Below are 22,282 nucleotides of genomic sequence, written 5' to 3' on the forward strand. Positions count from 1 at the left end.
TGTTCCTACTCCTGCGTCTTACGATTTCTACAGCTACCAACCGTGACAGATTTGACTCAAGTAACATTTCTTATCAATGTTAAAAAAGTTGTGAAACCGTGATGCATTTTTTCGAAAGTCATAGACATAATTATAGAATGTTATAGAAATAATAAATCTTTTGAAAAATTATAAATGTTACTTTTGATCAAGTTAATGTTTCCTTGCTGAATAAAAGTAATTTCTTTCAAAATGAAAAAACTTTTAAACAGTAGTATAGTTCATCACTATGAACAGGTTGCATGTCAATGAAAACAACAATAGCACTCGTTATGTTTATTATTAAGGGAAAAGTGGCTATTTCGTTCTTCCGGTTTAAAAAGCAAAGTTGAACCAACATCACGAAAAGTGAGGTATATTGGATAATTCGAAGTGGTTATTGGCTGCCGTGGCTGGAGAGTACTCTTTTACATCATCAGTTCTCCGTATTATTCATGAGAACAGACTTATTTAATACAATCACTGCGCTAAATTATGCATGAGATCATCTGCATGTCAAATGTGACAAGACCGGTTCGTTCACCTCTGCTTGTTCAGCTTGGCGTAATATATTTCCTCAGTACAGTATATAGCACAAAAAATTTTGTTTGCATTTTTCCCAGGAAAGAACTAGTTTGACTACCAACACGGAAAATATGACTGTTACAATACTTAATTTGAGGCACATTAGGCGGGTTTCTGCATGGAACGCCACGATGAGTTTCACAACACTGGCAATCACAGTTTATATCCGGACCGGAGCAAGAGTTTTTCAAGTTTACGGACATATTTCACATACTCTCCAGGTCCAAACATGAGCCAGCATTGTGTATGTGCACATATTTCATCATGTCTTCAAATTAAATATATATATGTGCAAATAAGGACACTGATATAGTGGTAGGCTACATCCAAACATGAAAACGATGACACGGTGGATTATTCTGATCCACAGAAGACAATAATGTAGACCAGGGCAAAGAAGAATGGGCAAAAAAGTAACTATGCCTTAATTACCCCAACTCTGTTGTTTGTTTGAGTTTTTCTCCACTCATATTTTAATTAGCGGTCTAACGATTGAACGGTTTTGCCAATTAATTGACACCGATAGTCGATTGCTGGAAGAATCAGTTATCAGAAAAAATCCCTACCGATAGTTTTTCTGGGTTGTGTCCTGGTGCGCTGTCATTACACAGTACGAGAGTGGCCTCTAGAGGCGAAATTAAAACTATCACTGACGCCTTGTGGAGTTTGTTTTGACACGTGAGGCTGAACAGAGCGGGACACTTCAGTTCAGATGTGGATTTAAAACAGTGAAAAAAAAATAAAAAATGCACGCAAGTTGTATAGCAAAGATGCATATATAAAGCTAGTGGACAAGAGAAAGCAAACTGTATCGTCTTGCAGCCGACAGAAACATGTAAACAAATCAGAAACGCATTCAATTTCAGTTCTTTTTTATCGTCACTAACACACATTTTGCTATTTTGATGAAATAATCAAGTGTTCTTACATAGAAGCATATTAAGTGTGAGAGTATACAATATACATGCATCTAAATTCAATACTATGGCCTTTGCGTAGATATTTAAAAATGACCATCTGTAAGTATTACTGTTTGGGTTTATATGAAATGGTAACACTTTACAATAAGATTCCACTTGAAATATTAACTAAGGTTAATAAAAGCATTGTTCATTGTTAATTTCAACATTTTCTAACAGATTTTTACATTTTAAAGTTGTATCTCTTAACATTAGTTAATGCACTGAACTAACATAACTAATGATCAAGGTAAACTTTATTTTTTTATATTGAAAAAGTACAGTGCATTTTCATGGTTCAGTAGTTTTAAAATTTTTGTAATAAAGTTCAGCACTATTTAATGTGTTATGTTTGTTTTTATTCAGTATCCATTTAAAAAACTATCGGTTGGCTAATCAACCAGCGTGGGCTAACCTACCTATCGTTATTGGTAAAATCCACCATCGGTAGACCTCTAATTTTAATTGCCTCTAATTGCCTGAATAATGAGTGTGTTGCAGGTCTGTTTTATTGGTGGTTTCTCCCCTCTTCACACCCTCTACACTCCCACTTTTCCACAGCTTTACATGCCCCGTCTTTTTCAAAGCTGAGTTGTGACGACCAGGCTACAACGGGGGTTTCATGACACTAGGAACAAGGAACAGGAACAGGTGCAAGACTAATAGAAACTATGGTAACTAACAATAAACTAGAACTCAGGCAGAACAGTGACACAAAACTAAACTAAACAGGACATGATTTGTGACAGCAGCTTTGGGCAGAAGATGAAGGTTTTTCCAATTTGTTTGGACAGTCACTGAATAATTTACTCATTACTAAAAGTAAATAAAAATTCATGAATTTTTAAAGTTTTTATGTTAAAAATGATATGATATGTGAATGATGTGCATTCACATGAAACTCCAGGCATATTAGTAGCCTGAAGCATGATTTCCTCACATCTTCAAGATCACAAGACTAGCCGCATAGTAGTTTTCCCTCTGTAACCCTGCTATTCAGAATTAATCTTGGCTGACAGTTAATAGAGAATTTTTACATTTACATTGGCAAGTTGGATATGTGTGTTGCTGACTAGCATCTGCATTGAAGAAAAACATTAAGTAACAGGTTCTGATTGTACAAAATCATCCACAAGTCCACATCTATTTGATTCTCTTGGCCACAATAATATGAGGACTCTGATAGAACATGATAGGCCATAAAAGGAAATTATTGTTTCCTCTGGTATTTTCTTAGATTAATCACATATTTCACAAATTAAGCTGCTTGTAACATGCACCACTTGTTTGAAAACAGTCTAGGGAGAAGAAGGAATTCAAGGCATCTCTTTTACTCTAAAGGAATCACATCAGACATAGTAGAGAACTAAAACAGATGTTTTTCCACTTCCAATAAAGCAGCACCTCATCTCATCACGGTCTGAATGCATTCTTCTAACAATTTCAGAAGTCAGATCATTTCACGTCTCTCAGCTGAGTTCAGGGATGTTTTGAGGTCGTGTGGATGAGCAAATGTCCTCCTGCAGTGAAAAAAAGCATGAGACACAAAGAGCTGCTTTGAGACCCCATGACTGCGGGAGTGTCCCGCAAACAGAAACATTAAGAGAACTATTCATGTCAGATTCTGACCAAAGAACTAATTTGTGTTCTACTTAGAAAATAGATTAATGATTGAAAATAGATTACCTTCCTGTCTGTTCTCACCTCTAAATCTAATGGACAAAAAAAAATTAAGGGCCCAATAAAACTGACTTTTTTATTACTTATTATTAATAACAATATTTTGTATTATTTTTTACCATTTCATTTTCAGGTTACTGATCAAGAAACCATATTGCTTTAAGTGTTATAATGTGCATATTTGTTTTTCTATTTAGCATTAATGTATTGTATTACTTTAACTTATTTTATTTCAGTTAATTGCCTAGGCAATATTTTTAATTATCTATCTATCTATCTATCTATCTATCTATCTATCTATCTATCTATCTATCTATCTATCTATCAAGGCTTTATTTCATTTAATGAAAACTATGACTCATATACTTTTGACTTTTTCGAGGCAAAACATTACAAGGTGAAAGATTAAAGTACAAAATCGACTAATAATGGTATTAACTAGCAAATATCATTTCATATTTTTATGTTTTCCTTTAAATAGGACAACTAAGTTCCGTGTCAATTTAATTAGGCCTATCTAAATAACAGAGTAATATCAAACAAAAACGTATTACACAAAAACATCAGTTCACACCCAAATGTTAAATCAAATGAACAACAGTTCATGTCTTTAAGGCAGTCTACATATCCCAGTGGCAGAACAGTCTAAAGAATCCACCTAATGAGCCATGCTCCTATAATGACCCTACAAAACAAATAACCATAACTCAGTAAAACACACTTAAATGTCAAGGCTAAGAATGTCAATGTGTAGAGATTATTGGTTTAACCTTTACTACTGCTGCTCATGTAGGAGAGGATAAGCACGGAGGCTTCCAGGCTGTCACGATCCCAGTCTTGTGGTCTCATGTTGTGTAAAGGACTTTTATGTTGAAGTGCATTTGCTGTTCCTATTGTTTCGGTTCACTTCCTGTGTTTAGTTCTTGTTTCCTTTGCTTTCTTTGTTTGCTGAGTTTGAAATCGCCCCCTAAACCCTCATTCACTATTCCCTTCATCAGTCCATTAATAGTCTACTTGAAGAGTGAATAAAAACGAGCGAGTTCATTTCCGACACTTGAGTAAGAGAGTAAGCAGTTTGGAAAGGTATGGAATTTTATTTGAGTAATTTCCAGGTCTGAAAAAGTCTGTAAAAATGAAATCAGATTATGGAAAAATATGGGTGCCCAATTCTGTTCCTGGAAATCTATCTTCCTGCAAAGTTCAACTCCAACCCTGATCTAACACAACTGAAGCAGCTAATTAAGATCTTCAGGAGCACTTGATCATTACAGACAGTAGGGGTGTAACAATAAATCGATCAAACGTCTAACGATACGATACATTGATGCCACACATAAAATATCAATATACGGTACCTTTATTTTGACACTCACCACATCCTCACGTAACTTTTCTCAGCTGAAATAGACGCCTGACAAGATTGACTGAACCCTAAACACGTTTTGTCACAAAAGTCGGTAGGCATCGCAAGTTCATGTTGTACAGCAGAAACCGACAAGCACCCTTGTTGTTTGTGGACACAATCAGTTTTAGCGACTCAGCAAGGCTGTTAGTCACTTAGAAATGACGCGCTAGCTGAGAGGAGTTTCGTCAAAGCTGATCGAGTATGGATCATTTCAACGAACTTGATGAGCCTGTGATATCTTCTTCGGGGCGTAAAAGGAAAATAAAAGCTGAAACTTTTCCACGGAAACTTGCTAAAGCAGCACGTTAGTGGTGAGGGAAAATCTCCCTGTATTGCGTCTAATCACAACAACAAAGTTTGTCAGGTGTCTATGTCAGCTGAGGAGATCAACGTTACAAAGATTAACCGAGTGTTTTATTATGTATCATAGCAATTACTTGGTCTTGTTTAACTCTTGTTCAACAGCATTGACATAAACGCATACATGGATGAGAATGGACAGAGAACAAGGGAGGACACAGGTTTTAAATAATCAGGAGAACTAATGACATAATTGACAAAACAGGTGAATGAAATCAATAATCAGACAAACTAGGAAAAACACGAAACATAGGAACCCTGACAGTATGCCCCCCTCTGGAAAGGTCCGTCCTCGTGCCGTATACGGTCCAACTGAGGGAGGGAAGGTGGGGGCTCAGGAGGAGGGCGAGGAACTGGAGAGGAGCAAAACAAAACCAAGTCCAAAGAATAAGTCCATGGGGGAGTGGAGGGTGGGAGGAGCCAGGGGGAAGCCAGGTGCAAGAGGAGCTGGATGTTGAGCCAGAGGTCAGTCAGAACGAGTTCCTAGGGAGAAGTCAAAGCGGGAGGAGCCATGATGGAGACGACCTGATGGAACGCACCCTGGCTATGACCAACGAGGTACTGGAGGTGTACCCGCAGCGACGAGCGTTCAAGGTATAGCCGTGGAACGAGAGGACAGAGGCGGAGCCGGTGGGACCGAGGACGAAGGCGGAGCCAGGGGAAGGGTGGCGCCAGACGGAGCCGAAGGTGCAGGCAGGACAATGTCCAACCAAGGCGGAGCCGGAGAAGCCATATTGCCGATGATTTCCGGTGAAGCCGAGGGAGGGAGGAGCCAGGGTGGAGCCGATGTGTCGACAGGCTGAGGGGGAGCGATGGGCACAGAGGCTTGAGGCAGAGTCAGGGGATCCTCTGTACTGGATGGAGCTGGTGGCCTGAAGACACTGGGCAGGTCTTCACAGCATGTTCTTCATATATATATGTATATATATATGTGTGTGTGTGTGTGTGTGTGTGTGTATGTGTGTGTGTATATATATATATATATACAACCTTTTAGAGGTTTCCATCATGGGATCAGTTTTAATTAATACATTTAGTTTTAATTAATTTTAATTACATTTTATGAATTAAACAGCTTGTAAACATACTTTCTGGCAGAACTTTTTTTTAATAACCTGTTAAATATGAAGGCATTATGCAACTATTTAAGACATTTCTCCTTTACTTAGAAACTTTTTTGGCATAAAGCATTCTTTATAGAACCCTTGGGGTCTACAAACCCCACTAAACCCTTTTTTTGTTAAGAGTGTACAAATAGTTTAAGAGCATTCAGTGTATTTCCACACTGTCTAAAGATTTCCAAAGTGAATTCAGCCAAGGAAATGACATGCTAAGCCTGAAGCCCCTATAGACTGACTCTGATTTATAGTGTAAATTTAACCCATGTGCAGGGCTGTTCGTGCCTTTGGGCTCAAAACTAGTGACAGAGGCGTCCAGCAGCAGAGCAATCATGTCTGGTTAAAGGGTCACAGACACAGCTGAGCAGCAGGAGATGCGAGGCCAGATTCTGCTGATGCTACTCTTTGAGAACACTATGAACAGTGAATGTGTCTGTTTGTTTTTTACATGGGAATGTTCACCCAAAAATGAAAAGTCTGTCATCATTTACAACCCACCCTCATCCTCATGTCATTCCAAACATGTATGATTTTTAGTGCAGCAGGCGTAGTGATATGACGCAGCGCCTGAAAATAGGTCTAATAGGTTAGACAAACTTAGTCCCGGTCACGTTGGAAGAAGTTACCGAGCTGGGGACTATTTTTAGGCGCTGCGTCATATCACTACGCCTGCTGCACCCATGGTACGGCCGCACAGTTCCTTGATTATTACGCCGGAATGAGAGTAGTTCCTAGCCATATAGGCTTAGAAAATCGCATCTTTTCATTTTCCGTCGATCTTAGTACACGGTTTAACTACAGAAGAGTCAAGTTTTAAATAGGAAAAATATTTAAACTCTTTGGTCATTTTGAAAGAAATGCTACTGGACTCGTCTGAATCAATGATCTATGCTAAGCTATGCTAAAAGTGGTACCGTCAGACCCGGAGTTCGGCTGAATGGATTCTAAAACGGTAAAACTCAACTGTTTAACTCTGGGGGAGTTGTAAAATGAGCATATTTCCGAAAAAAAGTGGAGTATCCCTTTAAGAAGAACAATGTGGCCATGAATTAAAAATTTGTTCCCATGAATTATTATTTCCCTCGTTTTAGTTCAATCGTGACCATGTTATAAAAAATGTTTCCTTTGTTTTAGTAAAATTGTGGACACAAAATTGTTTCCTCATTCTAATTTAGTCAAATCAAAACAAATTAACGAATTGGTAAAACATGGCCACAATTTAACTAATTGAGGGAACCTAGTACAAAAACTGTATCGTACTTTGTCTACTATTTAAACAGCATTATGGTAAAAATGGAACCATATGGCAACAGCTTTCTTATCAGTATGCGATGGTATTTCGCAGGGGGGTTGGGCAGAACTGACAGAACTGCAGTTTCTTTCAGTTTCTCCCTTCCGTTTGGCCTATAACACTGTTCATGGTCATCCAATTTGAAATTTTGACTAAACACACAGTGGTTTTTCAGATTTTCCGTAGCGGTGTTCTCTCCATATTTGCGATTCTTTGCCACCTTTAGCCACTGCCTACAATGCCCTGGATCCTAAATTCAATGCCCGAAAATAGCTCACTCTTGCTAAACGTTTACTCTTTGAATTCTTGCACTAGGGAACAAGTTGACACCATTATGACTAAAAGTTTACTAAGAAGTATTTCCTACTTAAGCTAGGCGATATTTGACTCTGGTCAAGTGTATCCATAGCAGACTGGTGGGAGTGTCTTTAGACAGCATTTTTTCTTTGCTTCTTCTAGTCAGGTAGCAACAATGTCAAAAATGTTTTCATCTTTCAACAGCATAGGCAGCCAATTTGTATTGAAAGCCCATTTTGCCAGCAGTGAAGTACCCTTTAACTAAAACAAAGGAGCGAGTTAGTACCACGTAGCCATGATTGAACAAATTAGTACAACCTGGCCAGTGGCCACAAATTAATTAGACATTCGAACCAGTGGCGTAGCACAAATCCATGCCCAACCCTCAACCCCCCGCTCGAACCACAAGTCCACAATATCTTCTTTTTTTTTTTAAAGTCATGTGCAGGATTATGTATAACGTCTTTAGAAAGTGTTTAAAAAAAAGTGTTAAAAATAATCCAGCAATCCTGGAAAGGAAATTATGTAATGATTCTGTAGTTGCATGCACTTTCAGCCTGATATCCATATCCAAAGTTGCAGTACTGAAATCCACACTATTCTGTCCACATCCCTATGGATTTATTCATGAACTGCTCAATGAATTGAATTGAAAGAATACTGTCTATTTTATATGACCTCGCCCCATTTTGTCAGTAAAGGGTGTTGGCCATGACATATAAATTAGATAACAGAGAGCTCCTCTCACACTGATAATGAATAACAGAGTGAAGAGAATAACAAAATGGACAGGAACTGAAGGGCAGAGGATACATTAGTTTTAAATCATGGGGGGAAGGGTTTCCCATTTGCTTTTTTAAAGGGGTCCTATTATGCCCTTTTACGAAGTCTCAATTTTGTTTTTGGGGTGTACTTGTAACATCTGCATCTGCATCAGTATTCAGTATTCAGGAGATGGTTCCCTCTGGCGGTTTGAGGAATGGATGATTCCTCCAACCACCAGAGGGAGTCATCTACTGAATACTGCCGTTTTCCTCCCGCATCACTTCTTGTTCCTATCTGTTATAAGCCATGTTGTTTGTACATCATGTTGCGAAGTATTGCCAGCTTTCGAGTGTTTACTCTACCTGGTTTGTTTGTTTCTATGCCTGTTCATGACCACCCCACGACACTGATGCATGCGAGTGTGCGAAACTCGACGGCATAATTGGTTGCTGAGCGATTTCCTTGACGTAACTGTAGCAACTGCAACGAAACATCTTTCACTCCCACGGGATATTCAAAGACTAATCGAGGGCTTTGCCAGTCAACAGTGACATCATGAATGAGCAGCACTTGATCGAATCTCTGAGAAAAGCTTCCGGCTGGTTCTCAAATTAGACGCAAAAACCCTCTGCATCTTTCAGCTGTGCCATCAAACTTGTCAGGTAAAGAGACTCTTACCGTATCAGGCCTGGTCGGTGGGAGATTGAATGTAACGTGTAAGATGTTCGTTTGCAGCCCATAGCGATGAAAGTTGGCCTTGGAAACAGTAGTGGCAGTCCTGATAGCAAACTAGCCCAAATCCGTAAACCAAGAGTCTTGGTCATAAACAGGCATAGAAACATAAACAAACATTGTAGAGTAAACGCTCGAAAGAGACAGGGTAAGCTGGCAATACTTTGCAACATGATGTACAAACAACATGGCTTATAACAGATAGGAACAGGAAGTGATGCGGGAGGAAAACGGCAGTATTCAGTATTCAGGAGATGGCTCCCTCTGGTGGTTGGAGCAATGGATGGCAGATGCAGATGTTACAGTACTAGAATATGTTTTCATGCTTGATTGTTCAAAAAATGCATTTTTTTAAAACATATTTTACATTATTACAGCAACTTTCTCCCAAGTCTGGTTTGAACACGCTGATTTCGATGAAGCCCCTCCTTCCCCTCGTCTAAAGCGCAAGTGCACTTAGGGCATGTCCGAATCCACTTTTGCTAGTTTAAATTATCTTAATGAGTAATGGGTGTGTTTTGGGCGTAACGTCTATAAACCAATCGGAGTCTCATCTCCCATTCCCTTTAAAAGCCAGTTGCGCTCGCACCAGGGTGGATTCGCTATTTACATGGCGGAATTTGCAAGCGGAAAAACTGAACGCTTCTCTAGCGAGGAAAAGGATCTGCGCGCAAGCAGACCATCTACGGGACAAAGTGTATACACGTTGTGGACCCGCCTATAGGCGCACATTAATAACGCGCTCTTTAAATAACAAAACAAATATTGCGCCATTGACTTTAGACCATGTTTCAGTTGGTCAATGGCACAGTCTATTTCAGTTGCCTCAAAATAGCAATGTGCCAACAATGCGCCTGAACACACCTCGTTTTCAGACCAACACGCCCATGGGAGCACAAATGGGTGCAAATGCATTTGCTATTTAAACAACGTGGTGCAGGATGTGAAAATGATAACTGCGTCAGGCTGAAACTAGCAAAAAACGCTTGAAAACTGTATTGTGCCAGGTATATGATAGGGCCCTATGACTTCATAAAGCCTGGAAAAATTGCGTTGTAGTCCAAACGAGCTAGTCGTTGTAGTTCTAGAAAAGGGGATTCTGTTAAATAAAAGATCTCCCTTTGGAGTGGACTGAGCTTTGTAATCTTGCAGATCTTTTTTTATGCTCAAGCAGCAGCATTACACACTAACTAAAGTTGAAAAACTGGAAAAGCATAATAGGACCCTAATTCGCTTTAGTTCTTCACTCAGTTTTCATCCTTCTTTGAGGAACCCTGACCAAGCAAGTTTCAGGCCTGTTCATTAGGGCTCAGCTCAGACACAGTGTCTGATGAATCCTTTGAAGCTTCCCAGCATTCCTTAGCACATGTGGCAGAAATCAGCACTTCATAAGCAAGAGGAAAGGATGACAGTGGAGAAATGGTACGCATGCTGAGTTCCAAAGCAACATCAACAGGAACTGATGCACCCATCAACCTTCTCATTGAAGCCCTTGACTATACACTTAAGTGAAAGGGAAAACGAGCAGCTTTATCATACTCATATTTCATCACAACTGCACCGATCATAAAAAGGCATTGTGCAGTACCAAAAATACACAATAGGATTACACATACATTTACCGCCACATTTTTTTCAGCTAAAAGCAGGTCTTATTATATTTCAAGGAAGATATTTTCATTGTGCCAATAAAACAGCGCCTAATTTCATCCTCTCCTGAACGGAGTGGTCATTTATGGGGTTTCTGACTGACTCGTGCGAGTCACTAATGGAGAGGCATGTGTCATCCGATATGGGTAGGGCCTTTCATTCAGATTCCAGGAGCAACTGTCAGCCCACCCCTCATCTCTCTCCCTCTGGTGTAGTACATTAGAGTAATTAAGTCTGCCGGCAGTTGTCTCTGCTCTTCTAGCTAAAGCCCCGGTCATGATGTATCCTCTCAGTTTCACTCACAGAGGGAAACAGGATTCTCAGTGCATGGATTATTAGGTTGTTTCACATCAATGCAGCTCACTGCATTCTTTCAGAAATCAGTTTTAGACAGAAATCTTTTGTGTATCGGTTATGTACCAATACATCTTTTCATTTGACATGCTTGAAGCCAGCATGAAATGGAATCTATTTTCTAAATGCATCTTAATGATCTCATTAAGGATCATTTGTCCATGCATATGTTTATTATGATCATTTTTTATCAAAATATCACAACTCGTAAAATATTCCAGTGAAACGACAAACTACTTCACTCTCTGGTGAAGTACGCCAGACTTTTTCAATCATTTAGTTCGCTTAAGCCCCGCCCCTTTCTTACAAGCTTTCTTACAAGCTCAAGCTCTCAAACCCTTGCAAGCTTGCAGTCAGATCTGCCTCCATTCAATCAACAACCGATAGATAGCCTAGATATTATTATTATTTTTTACAATATGGAAGAAATGATCTGTTGCCATTACATCACAACTTTGTCTTTCTCAATGTGATGCATTACTCAACTTGCAAAGTTCGATTTAATGTACAATTTCCTGAAATGTTGCAATAAACAAGATTTGTATTGCTCGAAGAAAATATCAGCACAGTAATATAAGTTAAAGTTCAGAGTAAGCAACAGAGAAACGCAGCAGAGAAAAAAAAAAAAGACCCATCAGATTAATAGCAATAACCTAATCACTTTTAAGTTTTAATTGATCCTTGCAAGCACTGTTAAATATAGTCTACATTTTGAATTAAAGTGAAGAGTTAAAGAGTTGTGTGATTTTGTAAAGACTTTTATTAAAAGAGCATCTGTATTATTCTCTTACTACAATATCAATATTTTGCACTGCATTAGAAAGCTATTTTCTGTGAATGTGCAATATTTCCGATTCATTAGCCGCTATGTGTAAATAACTACAAGAAAAAGTGCAGTAAATGGTAAAACTATTTGTGCGGGGAGAAAAACAGTTTATGATTATCATTATGAGAATAAATTAAAATAACATGACAACAAATAGGCTACCAGATTGCTCAATATCAAGCATCATGTACAAAACCCTCTAACCTCTAAGTGGGGTTTCTCTCACTAGTGTGCATGGAGCGAGAAATATCAAATCTAGATTGTAGTGATGCATTGAGCAGAGAGCTCTTTAAATCCATTCTATTAATATACAGCGTTCCACACTTTCAGTGCCTTTATTCTGTAGGGTGCGTTCACACTCGGAATGTTAGTTTCGAGTAAAACTAACTCTGGTTTGATTGTTTTGTTAATGCGGTTCATTTTAATAAGTGTGAACGCTGCCATCCGAACTCTGGTTAACAAGCGGACCGAGACCGCTGAAAAGAAGTTCTTTTCAAACTATTTCCGTTGAAGGAGATGAAATATTAAAAGAAATTAGCCGGTTTCTCTATTCAGTATAGTTACTCATATTGCTTACTTTATAGGACGGCTAATCGTTCTGTGGCACTGAATATAAGCATGGCAGCTTAGTAGCCTCGTGCCTATGACCGAATCACAGTGATTAAATACCAGAGATGGGACCAAGTCATACATATGCAAGTCTCAAGTAAGTCTCAAGTCTTAACCTTCAAGTCTCAAGTAAGTCCCAAGTATTTTTTTCTTGGGCAAGTCAAGTCAAGTCAAGTCACAGGCTATGTCAAGTCAAGTCAAGTCAAGTCCTGTAGTAGGTCAAGTCAAGTCCAAGTCAAGTCACCTTATTATTGTAATTTTACCTGCAGAATCTGATCTTAATAAAGTGAAAAGACAAGATATCAGTTACTGTCAATAAATTACAATAATTTGGATTTGCATTGTAAATACTCATGTTCAGTAAAATACATCATGGAATCAAGCAAAATTGTAACTTCATAAAATTATTTATTTTTCACTTCGGCCAACAGTGTTTAAAATGTAACAAAGTTTAATGTTGTACATAAACTGTGTTTACAATAAGTGTATTGTGATTGTCAAAACATTTTAGTAACTAAACTGAATTGTATTCGGTTTAGTGACAACATGTTACAATGTTTACATGGTACAATTTCTGGTAAGCTACGCTTTTTTATTATTTCAATTCAATTCAATTATTGTGATCTGACTTAATATTGACTCATTTGGATAAATATTAGGTAGGCTACACAAGATAGGCACTAATTTTTTTCAAGAAAAAAACAACTCACCTAATGCTGTAAACATACAGAGAGATATAATGCGTTTTTTTTTATAATAACAACTTTATTTAATGATAAGTAAAAATATAATAAATATGTAATATAGGCTAGTACACATATTTAGCAAAATACTTTTTATAGCCAACTAACGTGCTATAGCCTATATGGTCATCAAATGGCTTTCCTGAGGTAAATGTTATGTGACATAATTGTTCTCCAGCTGTTTTATTGACCCATTTGTTTGATTGATTGGTCGATATTATGTATGAGGAATATACATTTCGGTAAGTTCAGCTGTAGGCTACTGTATCTTTCAACATTGTTCATTCGTGTTTATTTACTAGCTAGAGATGATCGGTTCACGTGCCGCGCTAGGGATCTGCGTCACATTTACAAGCGCCAAAACGGTATTTATTGTTTGAATTTCGTAATAAAAATGACAGAATCTGAGAGCTGAGATTTTTTTATATCGTAACCTGCTCTTGTGTCACGATTTTTCTGTGCGTGAGAAAATGAATGAGAGCGTGTGAAAAGTCAGTGTCGCGTGTGTCTCACGGTGAATGCGTGAGAGTTGGCCGCGATGTTAATGGTGCATGTCTTGCAAAGCGCTGTTCGTCTTTTGCCATCTTGTGAATAATTCTCGAGGCCGAAAGCGATGACCCTCGGTACCCCTCCGGCTGACATGTTGATGTGATATCTGATCTAAGTGGGCGTGGTGTGCAAGGTACGAGAGGGCGCGACTGATGATAGTGTAGTGATCCAGTCATGACAACGCTATTCTCAGCCTGCGCTCCAGCTGGGTAATCAACTTTATTTTTTTTAAATAATTTATATATTTTATATTCAAACTGAAAAAATTATGTGATTAACACTCAAGTCATTCAAGTCATCGTGTCTCAAGTCAAGTCAAGTCCCGAGTCTTGAACTTCCAAGTCCGAGTCAAGTCTCAAGTATTTTATTTTTTGTCAAGTCAAGTCACAAGTCATAAAAATAGCGACTCGAGTCGACTCGAGTCCAAGTCACCAAGTCACAAGTCCCCATGTCTGTTAAATACAGTAGCCTACGCGATACTGTAAACAAACATACAAGTAAGATGAATAGCAAGTACCTCAAAGATTAAAAAAGAGACATGCTGCTTCTAAATTAGCCATGAAAACAACTGCACTGAGTGTCAATGGCATGAAGGAGAAACCTATTTCTGTCAGCACGGGGGATATAGAGCGCGTGTGCTGGATGCTGCTCACCCCTGGATGTCATACCGTTATCCGCTGTACCGATACACATTACACCACAGCAAAAATATAAAATATAGCTCCAAACCATCATCGTTTTAAACATTAACATTTGGAACATTAAAAATGCAGCCTTATTTCAAATATACCGTTTAATTGTGCCATAGGAACAACAAGAAGAGCAGAGCTTGGGATGTTTTGCAGGTGTGGCTCCGTTCACTCATTAAAAGGGCCAGCGGCACATTGGCCTGCCCACTAAATGAAGAATAGTTGCTATACTCACTGCATATTGTCCCAGTGCTGTTTCCCCTCAAATTTCAGGTTTATTCTCCCGTTTGTTTGTTTTTATCAGATGCACAGCACCATCAGTGTCAGCCTTGTGTCTTCTTCCCTGTGTGTGAGCAGTGAGACCGGGAGCTGCTGCTGCTGGCGTCCCTCCCCTGAATCTGCCCCTCTCTGCCTTATGATCAGTCCACCGCGAAACTGGAAAAAAAAAAAAACACTTCACGTCCGTGTCAATGAGCTCTAAAGCTGATCACTGTGGTAATATCTCTTTATGAACTCTCTGAGAGAGTCCGGTTTCTCAGAGATCTGAGTTTTGTATGCTATAGATGTTTTATTTTTAAATGAAATTTAGCCCAGTGTGGTAATTAATTTGGGATTTGTCGCCCTCTCATGGACGTAGAAGGTACTATGAGTCTATGTAAATATGAGTTGACATCACGTTGCAAATACTTCTATTTGTATATTTTTTAATTATTTAGTCTATTGATTGAACTCTCAACTTGGCATTTAAAAATGTATTCATTATAGAATTATATTAAATATCTGTTCTGAATTTGTCATTTATTTCAATAATTTATTTTGACACAGCTGCTAGATTTTTTAAATAGACAAAACATGATTCATGTTCCTGTAACCTCTTTAACCTTTTCATTGTTCATTCAAAAAGTAAATTACACTAACATAATCTAATGTGCACTTCTACTACAAAATGATTGGAAAAGAAGATATAGCCTACTGATTCCCCATGCCATATTGACTTTTCAACCCTTTCTTAATTAAAGGGTTGAAAAGTTAAAATGGCATTGGAAATCATTATCTTCTTGTTGTGTAAGTTGTGCAAGTTGTGTAAGTTCATCTACAGAACTTCTCATAATTATTAATCAGTTTATCCCTTGCCCAAATGCACAAACAAATATGGGGAATATTTCTAAATATGTATATGTAATAATACAGGCTATTATATATATAGGCTAATATATACAATATATATGAATAGCCTACAATCTTCAATTAAATAGAAATACATATATATTTAATCTTTTTTTTTAATCATCAAATCATTTGTATGGTTATTTTGGATTTTCTAAAATTGCAGTGATTATTTTATGTGTGTTATTGTGTGCACAGAGGAGAATTTGACATGAGTTGTTATGTTATTTTCATATTATATATGCCATATATGTGACACAATATGACAATCTGTGGTGTGCATCTTTCAGCTGACACTGCAGCTGGGTTGTGTGTTTGGCAGGCAGCCTGTAGATGGAGTACATGACAAACTCTTGCTGTACATATACATAGAAATATTACCATGACCATAGGAATCTGAATTCATTTTGAAATGGGTGATAAATCATTGAAGATGTAGAAATCAATGAAATATATGCACGATACTATCCTCACTAACAGAGAAAGCAGATAATCTTTCATCTGTCTGACCTCCACAACAAGATCACACCTTCAAGCCTTCATAAAAGAGTGAACACTGTCAGAAATATTCACATTCTAGTCGAAAGCATAGGTATAGGTACACTGAATCTCTTATGTTAACAGCATTTATATAACATAGCAGTGACTTAATGAGCATGTTTAACGCCGTGGATCTTCATTTTTGAAGGATTTCAGCCCACGCTTCTCCACCCTGATGCTCCTCACACAGACTCTTCTTCAACCACACGGATCTGCCTCACTGGCCTGCCAGTTGCCGTGGTAACTTGACATGTCTCCATTTGCTCTGATCAATGGAAATGTTGCTGTCGCAGGGGATTGGAGCGCTGCCAGCTCTCTCGGAGTGCGACGTGGGTCTCTCTCTCTCTCTCTCTCTCTCTCTCTCTCTCTCTCTCTCTCTCTCTCTCTCTCTCTCCGAGAGAAGGAAGACACAAAGGAAGAAATGGTGGCAGGGGAAGCAGTGGGGTGGTGGAGGTGGGTGTGAAATGCCATCTGGGTGGTTTCTTGGCCTCTATTGTCAGGGTTAAATGATCACGCATGAGGCAAATCGTTTTCATTTGAGTGTACTGATTCTGTAATAACAAAACAATCAGTTTGAGTGGCACTCCTGTGATGTAGAATAAGGGATTTTCCTCAAAAGATCAGCCTTACAGATTTTGCTGAGTAAATTTCTGGAGGAGTGGGGGTAAAAATGGCTGCGGCATCCGTGTGTGTTTGTGTGGAGGAGGATGTGATTTCAGCATGATGCTGGTTTGCCAAACCTTGAAGAATTGAGCAGTATGTATAGAAAACCCCCGTATTGTTTGTTCTCTATCAGTGAAACATGACCACAGTGAAATTTAACGTGACATGCTTAAAGGCACAATATGTAAGATTTTTGGATTCAAATATCCAAAAACCACTAGAACAATGTTATATATTTAGTTGACTTGTGTACATTACCCCAAAGGTTTCCATCAATGTTTAAATCCAGAGAAATCAGCAATTTTAACCAGTGTAACAGCCCGTGTCATCGCGTAGCCTGTCAATGACGCCACATATTGTGTTACCTTCGATTTCTGATTTTACTTCCATAGAAACACCAAGAACGCTTTAATATATTACGTGTTTTATTAGACATGTGAGCAAGTTTTTGGATACCTTTATCGATTGTTATATAGCTCAACTATTTTTTCTTGATTTACCGCAAGGTACATGTTTGTACCATGCATCAGAGACAGCACCAAGTAAACCACGTAAAACAGAGCTGCGTTACACCACAATTTTAATTCGTCAAATAAAGTGAGTAGTAGGCTAATTCAGCATTTGCAGCTATTTCAATAGAATTAAATAAAATTAAGTGAATGTAAGTGATCAAACGTTACTGTAACACTGTTCAAGTTTAGAGACGAAGGAGGCGGACGTTAAACAATGTTAATCATAAAATAAACAACAAAATGAAAGAAACAGCAGTGGCCTACTGCAGCATATAAACATAATTAAAACATCAATGTAAAATGTCCCAGGCTGTCCCATAACACAGTAACGTTAATAAAACTTTAATACATTAGCTCGACCATAAACATGATTTGTGCCTAAGTCCCATCGGATAGTATTCCATCGGCTGTGGAGGTGAAGACGACAACTCCCGTGATTCCTCACTCATTCACGGTGTCATCAAGCTATGCCTTTGCTATTGTTTTGAATAAGTGACCTCTAGCGTCGAAAACTACATACTGTGCCTTTAAAGTCCCCCTGTCGTCAATAATTTGATCCCTTAAAAACTCATCTTTGATCACCAAAATGACATATTTAAACGTTTTTTTCCTTGAAAAAAATGTCTTAATGCCTTAAAATAGCTTGAATGTAACTCTACACCCTTGCCTCATTTAGTATGCAGTTCAATGAATATGCAAATTAGCCCCACCTCCACTCACTCACACCAGCTTAGAGATCCAATCGTTGACGATCACGTTGACATGATTGGTTAACAAGGTAGTTTGTGATGTCAGAAATACCAGTGAATTCAAACTGAGTATGGCAAGCCGTTTTAACTTTTATTAATTTCCAGGATATGAATTCTTGATATCAACAATTCAGTGTTCACTAGTTCAAATTATAGTTATTGATATCAGGAATTAGATTTATACTAGTAACAATGGCAATTTTTGATATCAGAAATTACATTTCCACTAGTAACCATGCTAATTCTTGATATCAACAATTACATTTTTACTAATTAAAATGCTCATTCTAGATATCAAGAATTGAATTTCAACTAGTAAAAACTATAATTCTTGATATCTGTAATTGTATTTTCACTAGTGAAATGTCACCATAGGCTGCCATTCAAATTCAATTGTTGATATCAAGAATTGATTTCTTACTAGTTGAAATTCCGAATACACACACTGTTAAAAAAATCTGTAGAAATTACAGTATTATTGGCAGCTACTTGCCAGTAACTTACTGTAGATTTAAATTGATGTTATTTACTGGCAACAGTTTGTTCAAAGTTAAATGAACATTAAACATTAACAAGTCTTTATCTTTACAGAATAAAACTAAAATAACAGCCTCATGCAAAGCATTCTGGGAACCAAAATCTGAAGGAAAAAAACAGAAAAAGGTTGATGAAGATTTCTGGTTCCCAGAATGCTTTGCATTAGGTTGTTATTTTATAGTTTTATTCTGTAAAGACAAAGACTTGTTAATGTTTAATGTTCATTTAACTTTGAACAAACTGTTGCCAGTAAATAACATCGATTTAAATCTACAGTAAGTTACTGGCAAACAGCTGCAAAACTACAGCAAATTTTTTACAGTGCATATCAGCTTTGTATTTCTTACTAGTAGAAATATAATTTTTGATATCAATAATTACATTGTTACTAGTAAAAATGTGAATTCCTGATATCAAGAATTACGTGGTTGGTAGTAAAAATGTCTATTCTAGATATCAACAATTGAATTGCTACTAGTAAAAAGGTACAGATTTGTATTTCTGATATCAATATAATTTCAGATGTCTAAAATGGCTTTCTTATTAGTAACAATCACATTCATGATATCAGAAATGAACATTGTCACTAGTGAAAATGGAATTATTGATATCAAAAATGAACATAGTTACTTGTAGCAATTCAATTGTTGATATCAAGAATAGACATTTCAACTAGTGACAACTGAATTCTTGATATAAAAAATAAAGGTTTTTACTAGTAAGAATTGTATTTCTGATATGTTAAACTGGAATTTTAACTAGTAAGAAATCAATTCTTGATATCAACAATTGATTTTGAATGGCAGCCTATGGTGACATTTCACTAGTGAAAATACAATTACAGATATCAAGAATTATAGTTTTTACTAGTTGAAATTCAATTCTTGATATCTAGAATGAGCATTTTAACTAGTAAAAGTGTAATTGTTGATATCAAGAATTAGCATTGTTACTAGTGGAAATGTAATTTCTGATATCAAAAATTGCCATTGTTACTAGTATAAATCTAATTCCTGATATCAATAACTATAATTTGAACTAGTGAACATTGAATTGTTGATATCAAGAATTCATATCCTGGAAATAAATAAAAGTTAAAACGGCTTGCCATAATCCGTGTTTTTGAGACAGTCTTTGGTTCACTGCGGTTTTAAGAAGAAAATACTCAGCAATGGTGCTGACTTGTGAATTTGTGCATGGTTTGTCTTAAAGTATATTAAAAACACCACATAGTATATAAACTTTAACACACTGTTTAGTGAATGATTACATATAGAGCACAGTAATGAGTCTACATTCATCAGTTCTACACATATAGGTAATGACGCCTGCTGTATGCAAGACAAATAGAGTCCCCTCAAAGAAAAAAGAAAGAAGTGAAATGAAGTTAAAATGGATATTTGATTTACAAGTTTCATGGTTATTGTAGGTAAATTCTAAAGTGCTGCAAAAAAATATATAATTGGGACCATCTGTTCAAAATGAATCCTTCAGAAATCATTCTAATATGCTGATTTGGTGCTCAAGAAATTTTTTCGATTTTTCTAACAAAATTAGAAATATGTTGTAACATTGTAAAAGTCTTTACACTTTTCTTTATATAAGTGTTAATCTCTTACTGTTACCAAACTTTCGGTGTGACCCATTTTGAGGGCTCACCAGTCGAGAACCTCTACCAACCAGTAAAGTCCACTATACCTGTTTGAGTCATAAGCATTGAGAAGTGGTCCACTCCTCAAAGCTCTGCAAAAAGTGTGACATTTGGCCACCTGAGGTGGTGCGATAGCCCAGTAAAAGTGCTTTGCAAAATAAAAGCTTTATCACCACGAGCAGCCGAAGCATCTGGAGATCAAAGGGCTGCTGTCTTCATTAAAGCTCTTGAAAATTTAATCAACGTGAATTTAATCAGGTTGAGTAAACTGAATAGCCTACTGAAGGGACGAGCAAAAGTCATCACCCGCTGCCTCCTTTACAGCAGACGACTGATTGCATTCTTCCTATAGTTATTTTAGACACATAATATGATGAATTATGAGGAAACAATTAAGCTATTGTATGTTGGTGTGTATTTGGGTGGTTGAGTTAGCAGATATTATTTTATCTATTTTCCTTTATTGTTGGACTCCTGCATACTTTGATCCATGAGGTCAAGTTATCTCCTGCCAACAGATGAAGAACAGGCTGATGAAATGAGAAATATGTTGTGGTCTAAATATCAAAAACCCATTTGTAAATCATCTGATAAGATTTTAGAAGAAGAAAAATTTCAATCTCATCTCTCATCCATCAACAGAAGAATTGAAAAGTAATGAAGCAAAGTGACAGCTTTAAATTGAATAACATTTCTACGTAACATTATTCCATAGAGTCTTCTGTCTCGTTTTCCTTTAGTCTTTTGAAAAATGATTACATCAGATGTGACATAATAAACCCAGCCGTACACCTCGCAGCTGAAAATAAAGGAAACTTTATCAGTGCTCAAAATCCATTTCAACCTCTCATCTTTCAAAAGCATTCAATGTAATGAAATGAATTGAATGTCTATGTGATTGTGAGCCCAGACCCACCCCTTGAAACACATAGTTCTTATTAAAATGATAAATTGCTCCACACTGGAGGCCCCCACTGCTCAAACCAGTCACCATAGCAACAACCAGATCTCTGTTGGTGAGCTCTTTCGCAGACTTCACGATAGTTGCAGTGGATGGCGTGGGCACTGCTCGTGTTTGGAGAGCGTATGTAGGCGTCAGAGTTGACTAGGTGGAAGAAGCATATACTGATGCCAGGTGAACCATCAGCTTTTTGACAAAAAAAAAAACATTACATAAGCAGCATGTATTTGCCTAATGATCATTTTGGAATCAACTAAGAAATGATTTACTTGGGCATCCACTTTGGTACTGTAACGCTCAAGTTCCAATGAAGATAGTGTACCACAAGGTTTAATAGATAAATCCAAATAGGCAGCCAGCATGCGAGACAGCGTGCTAATGCACAGACAATACCAGACAAGGAGTGCAGGTGAAGGAACAACTTAAGTAGGAACACAAACGAGGATAATTACTTAAACACAGCTGACACATATGAACTAATAATGATGGTAACCAAAGAGAAAAACGAGTGGCGGGAATCTGAACAAAGAAGACATGTGACAAATGAAAACAAACTGAAAGACCATGGAATCAGAAACTAATAGAACATAACAGTGACAGGTATTTAAAATTAAACTGTCAATTGTTAGAATTTCATTTACAGAACATTTAGTAACAGATTGTGCCAAAAAAAAATACTGTCAGGATTTACTAAAAACACGCTGTGCAATATTATTGTTATGATTACAACCTGTGTTCCCCTGTCTTATGTGTTCCTGGACTTTTATGTTATTTCCTGTCTTGCTCCATGTTTTGCAGTTCCTTGTTACGTTTAATGTTGATTAGTCTCCCCAGGTGTTTCTTATTAGCCATGCCCCCTTGTTATCTCGTTA

General features: G+C 37.4%; 1 protein-coding gene and 1 long non-coding RNA gene across 4 annotated transcripts in view; both read right to left on the reverse strand.

Moving 5' to 3' along the window:
• palm1a (paralemmin 1a) overlaps positions 1 to 15,186 on the reverse strand; it is a 58,457-nt gene extending 43,271 nt beyond the window's left edge. For all 3 annotated transcript variants that reach the window (XM_084394507.1, XM_084394505.1, XM_084394506.1), the window contains exon 1: positions 14,866 to 15,186. In XM_084394507.1, coding sequence (XP_084250633.1) covers positions 14,866 to 14,870 — 5 coding nt within the window. In that variant the 5' untranslated portion in view covers positions 14,871 to 15,186. The remainder of the gene's footprint in view (positions 1 to 14,865) is intronic.
• A 5,815-nt stretch (positions 15,187 to 21,001) lies between these two features.
• On the reverse strand, positions 21,002 to 21,808 carry LOC311281600. Its single transcript, XR_014625828.1, has 3 exons — positions 21,680 to 21,808; positions 21,366 to 21,596; positions 21,002 to 21,248 (listed from the first exon to the last, which is right to left on the reverse strand). It is a non-coding gene; the product is annotated as an uncharacterized lncRNA (long non-coding RNA).
• Between the last annotated feature and the right edge of the window lie 474 nt (positions 21,809 to 22,282).

Source organism: Rutilus rutilus, assembly GCF_951802725.1.
Source record: "Rutilus rutilus genome assembly, chromosome: 22".
NCBI lineage: Eukaryota > Metazoa > Chordata > Actinopteri > Cypriniformes > Leuciscidae > Rutilus > Rutilus rutilus.